Source organism: Grammomys surdaster, unplaced genomic scaffold (genome assembly GCF_004785775.1).
Source record: "Grammomys surdaster isolate TR1022 unplaced genomic scaffold, NIH_TR_1.0 804, whole genome shotgun sequence".
NCBI lineage: Eukaryota > Metazoa > Chordata > Mammalia > Rodentia > Muridae > Grammomys > Grammomys surdaster.
Window position 1 is genome coordinate 255,370 of NW_021605223.1, and position 17,774 is coordinate 273,143.

At 51.9% G+C, this 17,774-nt stretch overlaps 2 protein-coding genes across 5 annotated transcripts; one reads left to right on the forward strand and one right to left on the reverse strand.

Moving 5' to 3' along the window:
- Positions 1-2,219: 2,219 nt before the first annotated feature.
- Positions 2,220-11,256, forward strand: Znf428 (zinc finger protein 428). 4 transcript variants are annotated; one of them, XM_028782567.1, is made up of 3 exons: positions 2,220-2,648; positions 5,718-5,925; positions 10,448-11,256. In XM_028782567.1, the coding sequence occupies exons 2-3, from the start codon at positions 5,850-5,852 to the stop codon at positions 10,900-10,902; spliced, it is 531 nt and encodes a 176-aa protein (XP_028638400.1). In that variant the 5' UTR covers positions 2,220-2,648; positions 5,718-5,849; the 3' UTR covers positions 10,903-11,256. The 4 variants fall into 4 exon arrangements, with proteins under 4 accessions (XP_028638400.1, XP_028638397.1, XP_028638399.1 ...); XM_028782564.1 differs by having other exon boundaries at positions 2,297-2,648; positions 10,409-11,256; XM_028782566.1 differs by lacking the exon at positions 2,220-2,648 and adding an exon at positions 2,903-3,094 and having other exon boundaries at positions 10,409-11,256.
- Positions 5,884-7,622, reverse strand: Srrm5 (serine/arginine repetitive matrix 5). Its single transcript, XM_028782563.1, has one exon. It carries the CDS (start codon positions 7,592-7,594, stop codon positions 5,885-5,887), a length of 1,710 nt encoding a protein of 569 aa, XP_028638396.1. The 5' UTR covers positions 7,595-7,622; the 3' UTR covers position 5,884.
- Positions 11,257-17,774: the final 6,518 nt, after the last annotated feature.

Here is a 17,774-nt window from a genome sequence, read left to right on the forward strand (position 1 = left end):
GCAATTGGGAAGATGAGGCAGGAGGACCCCTGTGAGTTTTGAGACCAGCTGAGATGTACAAAAAACAACTGTCTACAATGTGTTAGTTGTTAAGGTTCCAGACAGCCAACTATGAATAAAACACACACACACATGCACACACAGGAGCTGTTTCAGTTTAACTGGGATCTGAAATTTGATCCTGTTCTAGGTTTTCAGGGCTCAAGGTGAAAAGGTCACTGTACTCTGACCCTGTGAAACTCTGGTGAAGGAAACAGACTAAGCAAAGAAATAATGGCTACAGTTTCCGAGCTGGACATGGTGGGTACACCTGGAATCTCAGCATTCAGGGAACAGAGGCTCCAAGCAAGTTCCAGGGCAGCCTGGTCTACAGAGCAAGTTCCAGGCCACTCCTAGCTACTTTGTAAAACTGTATGGCCCTCCCTCCCCCGCCAAACAGAAAAGCTTAAACGTTTGCTTTAAATTGTAAAGAGGGCTCTTAAAATGCTTAAAATCTTAAAATCCCAGCCTTCAAGCTGACTTTGGCAGGAGACTTGAGTTTGAGGACAGCCTGGGCTACACATTAGGTTCCTGTTTCAGAAAGAAGGAAGGTTGGTCAGTCAGTCTCTTGTGGTGGTACCCACCTTTAATCCCAGCACAAGAAGCAAGTGGATTTCTGCACCCAGTCTGGTCTACATAGTAAACTCCAGGCCAGGGCTATATAGTGAGACCATCACACACACACACACACACACACACACACACACACACACACACACACGGGTTGGGGGGGAAGAGAGAGAGAGAGGGGATGTTGGGTATTGTTTTATTTTGTTATGGAAATGTTCATGCAATGTGAAGGAGACGGAAAGGACCAGGAAGCCCCAGGCACCCTTCACTGTGTTTCCACCCACCATCAAAAGTGTGGGATTTATTGAGACGGGTGCTGTGTCAGTGTCCGTAATTAACTCAACTGCAGGAGCTGTCTCATCAAGGAATGCTCCTGGGATTGGCGTCAGTGCCAGGAGAGAGTGAGCTGGGAGCAGCAGGGACAAAGGGTTTTTAGATAAAGCGAAAGGCAAGATCAAAGCCGGAGGCAGCAAAGCGATCACTGTGTTTGAAGTGCTGTGGATCTGGACCGGATAAAATGGTGGGTGGGTCCAGAAAAGGCATCAGGGACAGAAGTTTGACTGAGAGGCCAGGTGTGAGGGATGCAAACCTGTCATCTCAGCCCTAGGAAGCTGAGGCAGGAGAACTGCAGGCAGTTCATGAAAACCACCTGGAGCCAGAGTGAGCTCCGAAGCTAGGGTGAGTTCCAGACTACACAGGGAGACTCTCAGAAACAAAGAAAAAAACACAACTTTTTGTTTTCTATGGTGTAATGGGACTCTACTGTAGAGTTTTAGGTTACTAGTGATAAAAGCAGTTCTTTCGAGCACACGGGAAGGAGAGGGTTGTAGGGACAGCTACGAATTGTATGAAGTTATAGCCCTTTAAAATTACCTACTGGAGCTGGGCTGGCTGTCAAATGCCTGTAATTTCAGCATTCAAGAGGTGGCGTTCAAGGTCATTTTCTTAGACCCAGGTCTTGGAGGCTAGCCTGAGCTACATGAGACCCTGCCTCAAAAAAAAAAAAAGGCAAAAAAGGAAAGAAAAAGAAAAAAACAAACACCTATAGGAGACTTTCTAATTGTGTTCCATGCAAACGCTGCCATGACTTCCTCTAAGAATGCAGGCACTACTTTGCCTCTGGACATTTGCATTAGCTATTCGTCTGCCAGAAGACGCCCATTCTAGTTGGCTCCAGTTCAGACCTGGCTTAAAAAATCAGTACTTGGAAGCCCTTGCATAACCTCGGGCTGGAGCAGGCGTTTCTGGCATCCACGGCCTCCTGCTGTCTACCTCTTCCAGGTCTTGACAGTTGTATTAGTCTAAACAAATGTGGTTCTTCTTCCTTAGGCTGGGGGGTCCAGATCTCTCGCAAAGCAGAAACCACGTGCTGTTCTGGTACTTATCCTGGGTGACAGGGGCGTGAACCCGGTCCCAGACCTTTAGTTTCGGGACAAGGTTGCCAGCCCACTCCGCTTAAGTCTGCAGTCCCCTACACGCATGCGCTTTTCTTAGGTTTCCCCCCCCTTCTCCATCCATATGCTAATCACTGCGCTGGGAAGGACAGCCTCTCCCGGGAATATGCAAATCACATCCTCCAGTGCGGGAGGTCTTCCTTTGTCCCGCGCTAGGATTATGCAAATGAGCGAGCCTCCAGCCCCGGGCGCCACGCCGAGTATTTAAGCCCCTTCTCTCCCCCGCCCTCACCCCAAGGCATCCCCTATTTAGAAGGCGCGTTCGCTGTACTGCGCACGCACGCGCGATCCTGGAAGCTTCTTCATCCTTCGGGTGGCGGACTGTACCAAGTCCAGCGGGGCTGTGAGCGGCAGGCACCCGGACACCCCGCCGGCGTGAGCTCAGCAGCCTGCGCGAGTCTCCGAACCCCCTCTTCCCACCGATCGCCGGGAATGGTCGGTCTGACCGCGCACGCGCCCTGAGCGCCTCTCGCCCCTCGCTGGCGAGCTCTTGCTTGCCGTGCTTGCCTAGCCTCCCTAAACGCAGGCGCAGTGCCCGGGCGTGCAGCCGCTCCCGCAGAGTCCGAGCCGGGGCTGCCGGCGTCGGTGAGTGTCCGTGCTTGGGGTGGCGCGGGGCATGCTGGGAAGCGGGCGATACAGCCCCGCTGCATGACGGGAGCCCGCGGCGGCTTGGCAGAGGGACCAGCCCGAGAGTCCTTTGCTTGTCCCAGCACGAGGCTCGGGATCTGCCACAGCTTCGCCTCGAGGCATTGTGGGAGCCCCAGAGCCAGGAGTTATGGGCCTGGGGCATTCTGGGAAGGGCCTGGGCTCCTGGAGGGGACCTTTTTTTTTTTTTTTTTTTTGTGTCGCACACGCTTTCCGCGAGAAGCCTGCTAGGCGCCTTTCGATGCCTGGCGTTTGTAGAAGGTGGTCGTTAAAGGCCCGAGGCATCGTGGGAAGTTGTCATGGGGCATTGTGGGAGCTGATCTTTATTGTTTGGTACCGGGGCTGGTCCGAGTCCTTGTCCTACCTACCGAACGTTGGGCTGAAAGGTATCTGTAGTGTTCACTCACACAGTGCTGGTTCACTGTTATGTGGGTGGGTGGGGTCCTGGCCACTGTGCATTTGAGGGCACTGTGGCCGACGGTTTCACATAGGTGGTTTCGGACCCACAATATCGTGGAGAACGACCTAGAGTTTATAATTTACCAAGTGCCTGAGTTCGCAGAGGTGCACCACCACGCCCAGCTGATTTTCACCTGTCCTGATGTTTCCACCTGATATCTGGAACATTCTGGAGGGAGCTTTGTATAATGTGAGTTTGGAAAGGGATGGTTGTCCCCAGGTAACCCCACGGAAAGTCCTGACAATCCCTGATGTGATGGTCAAGTAGAATAATAATAGTTAAAGCCCAGTATGGTGTCACGTGCTTGTAATTCCAACACTCGGCCTGAGGCAGGAGGATTCGCTATCCTAGACCAGTTTTGTATTTTGTTGTTGTTTTTTTTTTTCCTTTTTGTTGGGGGGAGGGAGGATCAGATCTCAAAAAAGAAGGGAGAGTGACTTTGGGTTTATGGAATGGCTAATCCCAGGTACTGCATGGAGCACATATATTAAATATTTAAAATAGAAACTTGCCGGACAGTGGTGGTGCATGCCTTTAATCCCAGCACTTGGGAGGCAGAGGCAAGCGGATTTCTGAGTTCGAGGCCAGCCTGGTCTACAGAGTGAGTTCCAGGACAACCAGGGCTACACAGAGAAACCCTGTCTCGAAAAACCAAAATGAAATAAAATACTTGATCAGTTGTCCTCAGTTTTGTCTTTGCTAAATGGTGCGAATTTTTCCAGAAATAGTGTATTACTCCAGAATTAGAGGGGCCCTATACCTGATGGCTCTTCCTTCCCAATTATTTCTCTGTCCTTAAAAGGCTGGATCCAGGATCTAGGTGTCTTTAGTAAATTCCCTATCCAGTGTTCGCCCCACCCCCAGCTGCATTCCCCCAACAACGAACTTGACATTTGGGCTTTGAAAAGATAGTGTGCTTTCTACCATTGTTTGTGTGCCCAGTGCCTAACCTTTAGGCTTTGCCATATTATTAGTGTCCATAGCCATAGTCCCAGAACCTGGGAAGCTGAGGTTGGAGGATTGCAAGTTCAAGGCCAGCTTAGACTGTCTAGCAAGCGTCTACAGGAGAGTGGAAACCATCCTGTGGTTGGTAGACCTACGCTGCCTGGTTTTGCAAGGTTCTCTCACAGTGCAGGAGGAGGAAGAGGTGTGTTCGTTGAAAGAAACAGGGATCATTAGAGCCAATGAGCGATACAGTTGTTAACAGGTGAGCTTTGCAAGGGCGAAAGTGAACTCTCCAGATCCACAAAGAGGAAGGAGAGAATCCCAAATGGGAAATGGAGGATGAACTAGGACTCTCTCCCTCTGGCTATGTGTTAGGGCCTGTATGTGCCCCTAACCCTACCGGAAGCCTGGGGAGATGCCTCTCTCTCTCTCTCTCTCTCCTCTCTTTTGGACAGGGTGCTCTTTAGCGCATACTAGCCTCAAATTCTATGTAGCCAGCTAAGACCTTAAACTGCAGATTTACCAGCCCGAGGCTTAGACTGTAGGTGTAGAATGCCTACTTATATTCAAAGCATGGCTTTGGATCCTTGTTCAGCCACTAGTCTGAGGAGGTGACCAGTGTGACCTTGGACTTTGGGCAGCCTGCAGGTCTCCTTCCTCTTCTGCTTCAAGGGAGCTGGTTTTTGTGTGGTCCTGCATGTACCAATCAAGGCCTGAACTTGAGAAGGAAACAGACAAGAGAAGTTGTGTCCTGTTTGAAGCAATAGGCAGAAAATGACAGATTTGAGTTCAAACCTAGGCAAGACTGACTTTTACAGAATTAGTGTAGGTTGATGCCTAAAGCAACACACCAGGCATGGTGATGTTCCTGTGATCCTGTGATCCACTTGGGAGGAAAAGAGGAATTCAAGGTCATCTGAGGCTACTTAGTAAACCTGAAGCCAGCCTGGGATATGCAAAGCCTTGTTTCAAACAAGCACAAATGGAAGCATATCGATTGTGCTCGGTTGGCAGAGTGGATGTTTGGCTAGCGTGCCTGAAGCCCACCCTACCATTCGATCTCTAGCATTTGGGAGGTAGATCCAGGAGCATCTGGGATCCAAGGTCTGTCCAGGGCATTTCAAATCCTGTCTCATAAAAACAAAGCAATTTAAAACATTTCCAGGCTATCTAGTATCTCAGCTGTACCAAGTGTTCTGTGTCCTTAATAGTCAACGATCTGTGACCTTTCTTCCTGGTTGTCCTCCCTCCCTCAGTCCCCAGACCTCCCTACAGATAAAGGGTTAATGTCTGGCACAGCCCTCTTCTTTGACAGGTATGATTGGTGACCTTGCCAATACCTACCTTTAAATAACTTGGGATGTCCTCTCTCCCTGCCTCATTGAAAACCACAAGACAGTAGGTTGCCCAGATAACTGGAAGTCAAGGCCTCTTGGGGGACAGGGTCTGCAGAGTTGAGGCTCTGTACACAGTCAAGACAGAACAGAGGCCATCTTTGCCTCACCTCACTTCCAGCACTGAGCACACAGTGGTCTTAGAATGGGGACAAGTGTTATGTAAAAATTTATTGAGTCACCGCAGGCCTTTCTTTCTCCCTTATCCAGCATCCTTCTCTACCTGCCAACACCCTGTGTTAGAGGAGCTTGTGGCTGGAGGTGTGACCGTGGGAGAGCTGGCCGTGGAGGGACCCTGCCCAGTCGCTGCTCTGCTCCTGTCTCTTGTCCCCTCCCCCCGCCATGACAGAGACCCGTGAGCCCACTGAGACTGGAGGCTATGCCAGCTTGGAGGAAGACGACGAAGACCTTTCCCCAGGTGAGGCCTTAGAAGTAGCAGTGTCAACAAAGCTGTCATCCTGGGCTTGGGTCTCCTTGGGAAGCTGTGTTGAGGAGTGGCCACTTGCCTTGCCACCAGCTCTTTTCTGACTAGAAGTCTTGGTCCTGGTAGGAGATGGCTCCCCATGGAGGCTCTTAGGGGCTGCACCTTGGGTAGGTTCTCTGTCCTTGCTGGAGGTTCTAGATTGGCTGAGGGCTCTATCTCTGCTGTGGGTTCTAGAGTGGTCATGGTGGTTCTCCTTACTGGAGATTCTGGATCTGCTCTGTGCTCCTTTCTTGATAGGAGTTCGAGACCGCCTGTGGGCTGTGTCTGTGCTGGGACTTCTAGACTGGCTGTTTTCACTCTCAGGACTGGACATTTTAGGCCGCCTGTGACCCTTCTTCTTGGTGGGTCTTGAGCGGCTGTGATCTTTCTGCTTGGTACTTCTGGACCGGCTGTGGCTTTTTTCCTCGCTAGAGGTCCTAGACCATACTTGGCTTCTTTCCCTTCTTAGAGGTTTCCTGGGGCTGTGACTTCTCTCCTGTCTCTGTCTCATCTGGGTGGGTGTGCCCCTCCGGGTACGACTTCTTGCTCTACTGCGGTTTCTCTTCCAGCTGTAACTTCTCTCCTGGCTCTGGGTCCTCTTGTGACTATGACTTCTTGACCTTCTGGGGGTTCTAGAGCGGCTGTGACTCCGGGTCCTGCTAGGGGTCCTAGAGCGGCTGAGGCTTTGGGTCCTGCTGAGGCTTCTGGGCCTCATGTAGCTCTTGATCATGCCTGACATATGAGTCAGGTCAGTCAGAGTGTGAGTCTGGTCCCTGCTGGGGGAAGTTAGCTGGCTGTAACTCCTGGCTCTCCTGGATGCCACCGGAGACTTGCTAAAGCTCTTGAAGGCTGTCCTATTTGGGCTGTGGCTCTTGGCCCTAATGAAGATTTCGGGTACCCTAACGCCAGCACGTTCAGTGTCTAAGGCTCCGTGCAGCTTCGGGCTCTTGGTCCTGTGCCTGATTCTAAGCCAGTTGTCGCTCCTTTCATGGGTACTGGGTCTAGGTCGGCTATAACTCTTGCCTCGGCTTTGTTTGCGGTGGGAAGTAGGGGTCCTTGCCTTCTTGGCCACCCCTGGTTTGGCAGAATGGGTTCTCTTCCTGTTAGGAGTGCTGGCCCTGTGCGGGGACGTCTTGGAGCTCTGGCTTCCCCTTTTACCTGGAGTTCGCCCCCTGCTGTGTGTGTGTCTCTGCTGATACTGTCCCATAACTCCAGTCTTGCCTCCCTTCCTGCCCCTGCTGGCCTTCCTGGCCTTGGTATCAGTGCTCACCTGACTGGATGTTCTTGTCTTGCTGCGGCCTTGGGACCTGCTGCTGGGCCGGGTTGAAGGGGCTGTCTTGGTACCTCTCGCTCTGGTAGATTTAGAACTGCTAGGGCTCATAAGCAAGTTAGGGGACTTGGGATGCACTGAGGAACTGTTGGGCACTGCCACTTTGGTGATCTTTAAGGAGGCTGGAGCCATGGGAGCCGCAGGAACTGCCGTGGACTTTGAGGGCCCAGTGGATGCCGGAGCCATGGGGGCTGAGGGAGCCGCGGGAGCTGCGGGAGCCGCGGTGGGCTTTGAGGGCCCAGTGGATGGCAGAGCCATGCTGCACCTGGAGGATTTCTTTGATGGAGAGGGCATGGCGGGTGCAAAGGGGCTTGAGTGCCTGGCAGTCATGGTGAACATGCAGGATTTGGTAGCCAGGGACAACAACCAGAGGGCTCATCACAAGCAGCTCCATGATGTCACAGTGGGTCCCTGAGGCCCCTGGGGCCCTGCTGAGGTCAGACTTGAGAGAAGGAGCAAGGCTCTGTCTGGCACAAGGCCGGAGACTATTCCCAAATGGAATTAGATCCACTCAGACTCCACAGGGCTGAAAAGTGGAGCTGAGTTCAGCAAGGGCCTGCCTTAGGCCTAAGTGATAGATGTTATTGTCTGGGCAGGCATGGTAGGGGAGTCTGAAGAGACACTGACAGCCTTAAGGGCCAGGGAGGCTTCCTAGAGATGATGACACTGAGCTGGGCCTCACAGAGTAGTGGCGCTGCTGGTAGAATGGAGAACGGCCCTCGTGGGGGGTGGGGGTCAGGAAAGAGCTCAGCCTGGCCTCACCGAAAGCTGTGAGCCACTTGTTCTCTGCTAGACTTGAGGTGAGAACCCCAAGATCAAGTCTGCCCTTAAGGAACTCCCAGGTTGATGAGGGAGACATACTAGGGGCCCAGAAGGCCACAGGCTCTAGACAGTGATGGGAACTGCAGTAGCCAGGGCCATCAAAGCAGTGGCTGTTATAGTGGCTGTCATTTGTCTGTATAGGAAGGACCAAGTGGACACAGTGTAGGACAGTTGCAGAGAGCCCTAGGCCTTAGACAGTGTCTGTAGGAGGTGAGACGGTCACAGAACGGGTCAGGGACAAGGCAGCAGTCCTGAGATGGGGAGAAGCACATAGGACCCTTAGCGCCTGCCCTGGGCATGGGGAGGAGCCTGGGCATGGATGTCACAGCCTTGGGGCTCACAGGGGACAGTGAGAGGGCAGGTGAGAAGATAACTGGCCATCTAGGATGAGGAGGCATAGAGCGCCTCACCAAAGAGGGAGCTTTGCCCTGGGGCCTCAAGGGGAGGGCAGGACTGAGTATCCGTAGCAGAGGGAACAACATGTGGGGGCCCAGTGTTCATCCCACGGATGTGTGGGGTGCAGAGGGCCCCAGACATCAGGGCCACCACGCAAACCATTGCTTCTCTTGGTGACAAGAAGAAACATGAGTACAAGTAGTTGTTGAGCAATTGATTGGACTGCAAGAGAACCTAAGGCCGTGCTGGGGAGGGCCGCGCTGGGGAGGGCTGCCGGGAACCAGTGACCAGTGTTGTGCTGAGCAGACCCAGAGACAGGATTGGAGCTTGGTCTGCAGAAAGGGAAGGGAGGTGCACCGCTGTGGTGTGGTGACGGTGAGGGCGGGTGAGGGGTGGCCCCCCGAGCACCTGTTGCCCCCGTGGTAATGTGAGCAGGGCAGAAACACCCTCAGTGTGAGCTGCGGGAGGAGACTGCCCTGCAGCCCAGTGGGTTCTTCCACCAGGCCGCTTCCAGTGTGGCCGAAGCCAGCAAGCACCCCGAGGACTGTAAGCTCCCTTGACCATGGAGACTCCCACCCTGCGGGTGACCCACAGCAGGTGCTCGTGTCCTCACCACGCCACTGTACATGTGCTCATTTAAAAGCTTTTGTTAACTTACATATTGATTTAGTGAGGGTGAGTACTCTGATGGGTTCAGAAGGGAAGATCACAACTACTGGGAGTTGGTTCTGTCCCTCTACTCTGTGGGTCCTGGGAATCAACCTCAGGTGGTCAGGCTTAGCAGCAAGCACCTTTACCACTGAGCCATCATGCCAGCCGTTGACCATGTTTTTAAGTCCAGACTCATCTCTATGTACTTTTATGTCCTGAAATTACAGTCATGTATCTGTACTTAAAATTGAGCAGTTTAGTTGACTTGTCTACTGAAATGGAAATTATCTGTAATCCCAGCACTTAGAGGCTGAGACGGGATGATGATGCGTTGACAGCGTGGAATACAAGCACACACACACACACACATACACGTACACACGTGTTCTGTCTCCAAAAAGAAAAGCAAGTATAGTGGTGCTGGCCTGTAATCCAGCTTTTGAGAGGTGAAGGCAGGAAGATCAGGAGTTCAAAGCCAACTCTAGGCCACATGAGAACCTGCCTCCAAAAAACAAAACAAACAGAAAGGCCGGGGAGAATGCTGGGCCGTGGAGGTGTGAATACAGGAATTTGGATTCCCCAGCACCAAAATAAAAGCATAGTGTGGAGTGTGGTCTCTGCACCTGGACTGCCACCCTGGAAGGCACAGACAGCCCTGTCAGATTAGTCATTTGCCAAGCTCTGGGTTCAGTGAGAGACCCTGTGTAAAAAAATGAGATGGCAAATGATTAAGGAATTCACCAGCTTTGGCACCAAACCAACCAAAACAGAGCCACGTGTCTACTGCTTAGCTACCCTAGTTCTGATGCTTGTCTTTCTGGAATGGTCTAGGGCAGGGCCATTGGCACCTTTTGCTTTCTGTGCTGTTGTGTGACCGCCGGCGAGAGCCATGGCCACGTTGGTCCAGGTGCTGCTGTTAAAGAGCAGGACGAGCACACGTGCACCGTCTTTGCCCTCCACCGCACCCCGCTGCCATCTGTCTGCCTTAGTTTGAGACAGGATCTCATTCTCTCAGCCAGCCGGCCTGGAGCTTGCAGTGATTCTCTTGCCTCAGCCTCCTTGATACTGTCATTACAGATGACGGTCACGGCTCCTGCCAGGTAGTCATTTGCTAGACATGCAGATACATTACATCTGTGTTGTGCCAAGCTGTCCTGTCCTCGAAGTGAGCTTGAACGAGGCTCGGGGGCCAGCTGGACACAGCCCTGATGGCCGTGTCTCTCCTACCTGCCCCAACAGGCCCGGAGCATTCTTCTGACTCTGAGTACACTCTTTCAGAGCCCGACTCTGAGGAGGAAGAGGAGGAAGAGGAAGAGGAGACCACTGATGACCCTGAATATGACCCTGGCTATAAGGTGAAACAGCGCATAGGTGGAGGCAGGGGTGGCCCGTCCCGCCGAGCCCCCCGAGCGACCCAGCCTGCTGGCCCACCTGCACAGCCCTGCCAGCTCTGTGGCCGATCAGCGCTGGGAGAGGCCCCACCGGGCACCCCGCCTTGCCGACTCTGCTGCCCTGCAACAGCAACCCAAGAAGCCCCAGCCCCTGAGAGCAGGGCTCTTGGAGAGGAAGAGGAGGAACCGTCTCGCACTGGGGAAAATCGGCCAGCAGGGCGGGATGGGGATGAAGATGAGGAGGAGGGGGGCACCTACCACTGTACGGAGTGTGAGGACTCCTTTGACAACCTCGGGGAGCTGCATGGCCACTTCATGCTGCATGCCCGGGGTGAGGTTTAGGTGGGGCCACCAGAGAGCTAGAAGAGGGGTAGGTGGGAGCAGGGGCTGAGGAAGCTGGATTGGGGGCTGGGGTCCCACCCATCTGTGTTGTCTTGGCAGTAGATATTCGAAGGGCCAAATAAAAGCCAGATTCTGTGTGCTGGCCCCGAGTGTGTGCGAGCTGCGTGAGTGTGGCTGAGCGTGCTCTGCGCCAGCATCCCTCTGCTTCCACTCCCTGTGTGCTGAGATTACAGGCATACACTGCCCCTGGCCAAGTTCATGTGCTGCTGGGGATTGAACCCGGGGCTTTGAGCATGTTACACAAGCACTCTTGTCAACTGAGCCACAGCCCATCACGTTTTGTTTGGCTTTGAACTTGTTTCTCTTGTGTCAGCCCTAGAATCACAGGTACAAAGCCAGCATACTTTGCTAGGAGTACTGGGGTTCAGGCCACCCATGAAACTTGAAACCACCCCCATTGATCTGTGCTGTCAAGAGCTAGGTAGGGCACTTTGGTGCCTGCCAGTTGCATAGGCCACTTCCCCCCACAGTGCCTCGGCTGGAAAGCCAGTTTCCTGGTTATAGTCAGTTGCAAAGAAGCCTGGGAAAGGCTAGCTAGCCAAGCCCCTCAGAACAGATTGTGGTTTGCTGGGGTCATGAGGGCTTTGAGTATTCTGCCAACACATCACTGGTCCCTCCTACAAAGACGAGTACCATTAGCTTGGTAGCCAGCTCCCCCTGTGCTGCTTAGGTGTCTAGTGCCCGACCAAGGGCTATATGTATGTGGAGTCAAAGTCCAGGATCTATGTGCTCCTGATGGCTGTTTCCTAGCACTGTGGCACTGCCTTGATTTGCATGACCTCTTCCAGAACTGGAAATCTAACGAATAGTTTTGAGTACCTCCCTTGTGTTAAGTGTAGTAAGTATACCATTAAATAAGAATTATGTGTGTAGTGACCAAGGAGGCCACAAGAGGGCGTCAGATCCCCTGGAACTGGAGTTACAGGGTGTTGTGAGCCCCCCATTGGTTTCTCTGTAAGAGTAGCAAGCACTCTTAACCAGTGAGCCGTCTCTCCAGCTCCCTACACCTCAGCTGTCACCTTCTTTTATAGCACTGGCATGGACCCTGTGGGGTGGACACTGAAGATACAGTAAGAGAAATGCTGTGTAGAAAAAAGCAAGAGAAAGGTAACCTGTTGTAGAAAGGTATCTTAGTCACTGTCCTATTGCTGTGAGGAGACACCACGACCAAGGTAACACTTATAAAAGAGCATTTCATTGAGGCTGGCTTTTAGCTTTCGAGGTTGGTTTAGTCCATTGCCGTTATAGGGAGCATGGTGGCAGGCGTGACAGGCACGGTGCTGCAGAAGGGGGTGATAGCTACACCCTGGTCCTCACACAGACTGAAAAAGACACTGGGCTTGACGTGAGCTTTTGAACCCCCAAAGCCCAGCCCCGGGTGACACATGTCCTTCCACAAGGTCACACCTCCAGACCAGACAGACCTCCAAACAGTTGTAATTTTTTTAAACAGTGCCTCTCCCTGGTGACTTAATGCATGAATGGCCTGTGGAAGCCATTCTTATTCAAAGCAGCCCAGAGGAGTGTAACTTTTAAATCTAACCATGCCTAGAAGGAGGCAGGTGCGGCTGGGAATGAATCCTTCTCAAGAGTCGACAAAACAAGAGCCCACCTGGGACACTAAGGAAGGCCAGAGTGGCTGCCGTGGTGCCCCTGTCCCGGGTTGAGGACAGTAGTCGGCCCCCACCCATTCCAGACCTGGAACCTTGGGTGTTCTGATGCTGTATGTATTGATTTCATTTCATGATTGATGCTTAGAATCCCAGCACACTGAAGGGTGACAGGTTACTGAGAGAGTTCAAGGGCAGCCCAGGCTTAGACACACACACACACACACACACACACACACACACACACACACACGGGCGTGCACAAAAGGAAAGAAAGGAAACCAGGCTTCTGCTTTGAGAAAGGAAATACTAATTCGTAGACGCTTGGCACCAAAGCTGCCTTGAAAATAGAAGGCTGATTATAACGATAGCTACCATTTACCAAGCATTTTCTGTTGCCAAGCCCTGCTCCGAGGCGCTTTCCACGTGTTAGCTCATAGAAGCTTGGCAGCTAGGAGCCTCTAGGAATAGGACCCTAATTACCACAGCATCCCGAGGCCCGAGCGCACAGTGGGCTAGGCCTGGCTCAGTGCATCTTGTGAAGAGTGTAGGAATGTGGGTGCTGGGCTCACTCAGCTGATTCGTCGAGAGCTTCTGAGAGGGCTCGGGCTGTCCGGGAAGCTGGGGGTACAGCGGTGAGTGAGAGAACAGAGAGGAGGTTGGCTTTTTGTTGTTTTGAGACAAGGTCTTGTGTGTCCGGGCCCTCCTCAGTCAGCTCTCTAGCAGGTTCTGCAGATGGACCGAGCCCCGCTCACACCTCACAAGCACTACCGACAGCCGTGCTCCAGGCTCTGGGAGTTGTGTCATGCTGGAGAGACAGAAGGTGTGGCACGCATTTACATAAACCATGCCAAATACGGAGCCGGGGCATGGCGATACAGTCCTATAATCCCAGCATTCTGGAGGCTGAGGTGGGAGTTGAAGGCCAACCTGGGCTACAGAATGAGATGGAGAGGGTGAGTCCTCTAGGCATGGATGCATACGGCAGGCGACTGAGAATGAGCCTCAGGTAGAGCAGGCTCGCAGTGGCTGTGGGGGCGGAGGTCTGGGGCAGGGGGATGCTTGGGATGCTTGTGCAGGTGGGCAGGGGACAGTGGGGAAGGCAAGGGGGTACCCAGTGACAGCAGGGAGCGGAAAGGAACAGAGGGCCAGGCCAGTTTCAATACCGGCAAGTGAACCCCGGGTGCCATACTCAGTGGGCAAGTTCTCACTGAACTCCATCTCTAGAACCCAGAAGGCTAAGTTTTACAGACATTTGTTTTATTTTTGTTAAGATGGAGTCTCATAGCCCATGCGGGCCTCGAACATACTGCATTACCATTGTGAGCTGCTGATCTCCTCCCTCGACGACCTCAGCTGAGGTCACAGGTATGACTGCAAACACACACGCGTGCACACGCACACGCGCACACGTGTAACTTTATGCAGCATTGGGAACTGAACCCAGACCTTAGCTCATGCCAGGCCCTCACTGACTGAGCTGCGTCTCCAGCCCACTGGGAACATTTTACAACTGCTACAGCAGGAGTCTAGAGGGTGAGCTGATGGAAGTTCTGTGGCCAGTGAGAGGCAGAGTAGGAGTGGTGCCTCAGGGTGGGTCTGGTCTGCAGGAGCTACCAACCACCTACACGCCATCACACGAAGGGTGAGTAATACCACAGCAGACCTCCTTGGAAAATGGAGATCTCACTGGGTGGCTTGTGCCTTTAATCCCAGCACAGATGGGGAGAGGCAGAGGCAGACAGATCTCCACAAACAAGGCCAGCCTGGTCTACAGAATGAATTCTAGGACAGCCAGGGCTACACAGAGAAACCCTGTCTGGAAAAAATTTTTAAAAAGAAGAAAAAGGAGGAAGAGGAGAAGAAGAAAGAAGAGAAAAAAAGAAAAAGAAGAAAATGGAGATCTCGACTGCCAAACCCAGTCTCATGGCCAGGATCTTGACAGAGTCAAGAAGAGGTCATCTTGTTGCCTGATTCCATCACCTCAGGATGCTCCAGGCTCAGCAAAGGAGCTTTGCTTTTTAAATTAGGCTGCCCAGATGACATCTATGGGAAAGTGGCTCTCACTGGGAGTCTGCCCTCAGGAATGACATTTGGTGCAGCATCAGTTGCTCACTCTTGCCTGATAACTCCAGCTTCAGGGATCTGAGACACACATACACACACACAGACCCACAGGATACACATAATTAAAAATCTTTGAGTTCTGTTTCTGTCTGGACCACTTAGTTGCAGGAGACAGTTCTCTCCACGGTGTACTCCACAGGCTTGACAAGCACGTAATCCGCTGGGCCATCTTGCAACCAACATTGTGTTTTTGGTAACGTGTTGAAAGTTCACACACCAAAGTCTTTTATAATTTATTTTATTTGAACTTTTGTGCATTGGTATTTTACCTGCATGCATGTCTGTGTGAGGGTGTCAAAATCCCTGGAACTGGAGTTACAGACAGTTGTAAGCTGCCATGCGGGTGCTGGGAATTGAACCTGGGTCCTCCAGAAGAGTAGCTAGTGCTCTTAACCGCTGAGCCACGGCTGGCCCCGCTCTTGCATAGCTGATTTCCGATGCTGAGCGACCCAGGTCTGGCAACAACTTCATGCTCATGAAAAGGGGATGGTATCTTGGTCCATTTATGCTGTCATCATAAAACGCCTGAGGCTGGGTACTTTATAAAGCACACAAATTTACTACAGTTCTGGAGACTGGGTCGTTCAAGGTGAAGGTCTGGTGGGTGTCAGTGCCTTAGGACTACATCCTCTCCCCAAATGGTTTCTTGATGTGTCCCCACTGGCAGGCTAGATTGAAAGGCAGATGGCCCCATTTGGCCCTGGAGCACTTTTTAAAGGTCACTTAATGTCATTCACAGGTGGAGAGTCCTGATGACCGGTAGACTCCCTTGCTGAGTTTGAGGAGGCCTTTCAAGGGAGGAAAGCTCACTGGCTTACACCCTGTGGCCAGGCATGGGCCCGTGGAGGAGCAGAGTCAGTCACGTCCTGTGGCCAGGAGCAGAACTTTTACGGCTGACCACCTAGTAGTGCACCCAGGCCCAGCACCAGCAGGTGGTGCCGCTCACAATCAGGGTGAGCAGCGTTTCTCTTTGTTTTTTTTTTTTGGTTTTTCGAGACAGGGTTTCTCTGTGTAGCCCTGGCTGTCCTGGAACTCACTCTGTAGACCAGGCTGGCCTCGAACTCAGAAATCCACCTGCCTCTGCCTCCCAAGTGCTGGGATTAAAGGCATGCGCCACCACCGCCCGGCTGCATTTCTCCCTTAATGTTTTCTGGAAACAGCTTCCCAGGCACACCGATGTTGTACTGTACAGTTCTAGGCTTCTCAATGATGTCAGGCTGGGAAGATTAACCATCACTAGTAGGCTTTCATTTTCCGAAACCTCCTTTAATTAGGTTTCTTTAACTCTTCAACCTCCTCTCTAGCCCACCGGCCTGAGGTAGGGAAAAAGAAAGAAAAAAAAAAAAAAGGGGAACCAGGGGTTGTGGACCTGTTGAGAAGTAGTTCTCTGGGGAGATCCTAATCCTTTGTTGTCAGGATATCAGCAGTCCAGCCCAAAACATGGGACCGGAATCAGGAATAGCAGTCCAGTCTAACCAGCAAATACCAAACACGAGTCAGTAGCAGCTCACTCCAGAAGAGGCTCTGAGGAGTCAGCAGGAGTCTGTAGAAGCGGCAGTGAGCAGCTGGAATATCAGAAGTTCTTTGGCGAGTTATTCTCTACAAAGTCAGGGCAAGCAACGTGGTGCGAGATGAGCCAATGTAAGAGCTTTGTCGCTCTGTCTGTGGGGGTCATACGTTCTTTCAAAGCACCACGCATCTTCTGGTGTTTGCTTCAGCAAAACGTCCCATGACATAACTCTCCAAAGAATCCAGACATTTCCACTTCAGTCATCCTTCCTCTGGAGCAGCGGTTCTCAGCCTTCCTAGTGCTGTGACCTGTAATACAGTTCCTCGCTTTATGGCGACCCCCAACCATAAAATTATCCCTGCTGCTTGACTGTGATGCAGCTGCTACTGTTAATTGTAATGTAAACATCTGTGTTTTCCTAATGTAAACATCTGTGTTTTCCAATGGTCTTAGGGTTGCGAGACTCCCTAAAGGGAGACATGACCCACAAGTTGAAGACCACTGCTTTAATGGATTCTCTGATCAGTATTGTTACACTGGATCTCAAAAACGAGCACTGGGGGACATAATACCTGTGGCCACAGTACATTGCTAACGGATAACGGGCAGTGTGTCCCATGCCTAACCTGTCACGAGACTGCATCCTGAATAGTAGAAAGCACTGCAGCTGCCATTTTGGTCAGCGGCTCAGGAACTGAACAGGACCAGACCTGAAGGACTAGATCCACTGGATAGCACGAGGGTAGCAGTGCTCAGAAATTTGAACTTGGAAAAGGAGGAGTGGGGCCTGGTGAAGCAGGAGGACCCAAAGTTTAAGGGCAGTCTGGGCAACTTAGGGCTCAGTGGCTAAGAGTAGTTTTGCACAAGTGCTGAGTTTGAACTGACATCATAGCTCACCACTGTTTTTAACTCTGCTCACAGAGAAGGATGCTCTCCACCCCGCATGCATGTGGTAATAGGAAAGCAAAATACCCTGGGCTGTAGAAATGGCTCAGAAGCCGGGCGGTGGTGGCACACGCCTTTAATCCCAGCACTCGGGAGGCAGAGACAGGCGGATTTCTGAGTTCGAGGCCAGCCTGGTCTACAGAGTGAGTTCAAGGACAGCCAGGACTACACAGAGAAACCCTGTCTCGAAAAACAAAAACAAAAAAAAGATGTAAAATTAATTCTCACCGAGGCTGGTAAAATGGCTTAGTGATTATTATGACAATTAGACAGAAATTTTTTCCTTTGGCTCAGAAGTTAAGCTGCATCTCCAGAGATCCTGAGTTCAATTCCCAGCACCCACATGGTGACTCACACTGTCTATAATGGTATCTGATGCCCTCTTCTAGTGGTCAGACATATCGTGCAAACAGAGCACCCATATACATTAAATTTAAAAAAAGCAAAATACCACATATACAAAATTTAAAAAAATCTTTTAGAAAGTAAAAGATCGGGGCTTTTGAGTGCTTCCCTGATATCCTCAGTGGTAGAGCCCCTGTCTAGAATTCCCCCAGTGAGAGGCTGGGGGCATGGCTCAGTGGTAGAGCCCCTGCCTAGAATCCCCCAGTGAGGGGCTG

Excerpts from the sequence above, each read along its gene's own strand:
- Znf428 (XM_028782564.1), top strand. The coding sequence starts at position 5,850 with ATGACAGAGACCCGTGAGCCCACTGAGACTGGAGGCTATGCCAGCTTG. Across the intron at positions 5,926-10,408 it reads CGACGAAGACCTTTCCCCAG|GCCCGGAGCATTCTTCTGAC; the intron begins GTGAGGCCTTAG and ends CTGCCCCAACAG.
- Srrm5 (XM_028782563.1), bottom strand. The coding sequence starts at position 7,594 with ATGCCCTCTCCATCAAAGAAATCCTCCAGGTGCAGCATGGCTCTGCCA.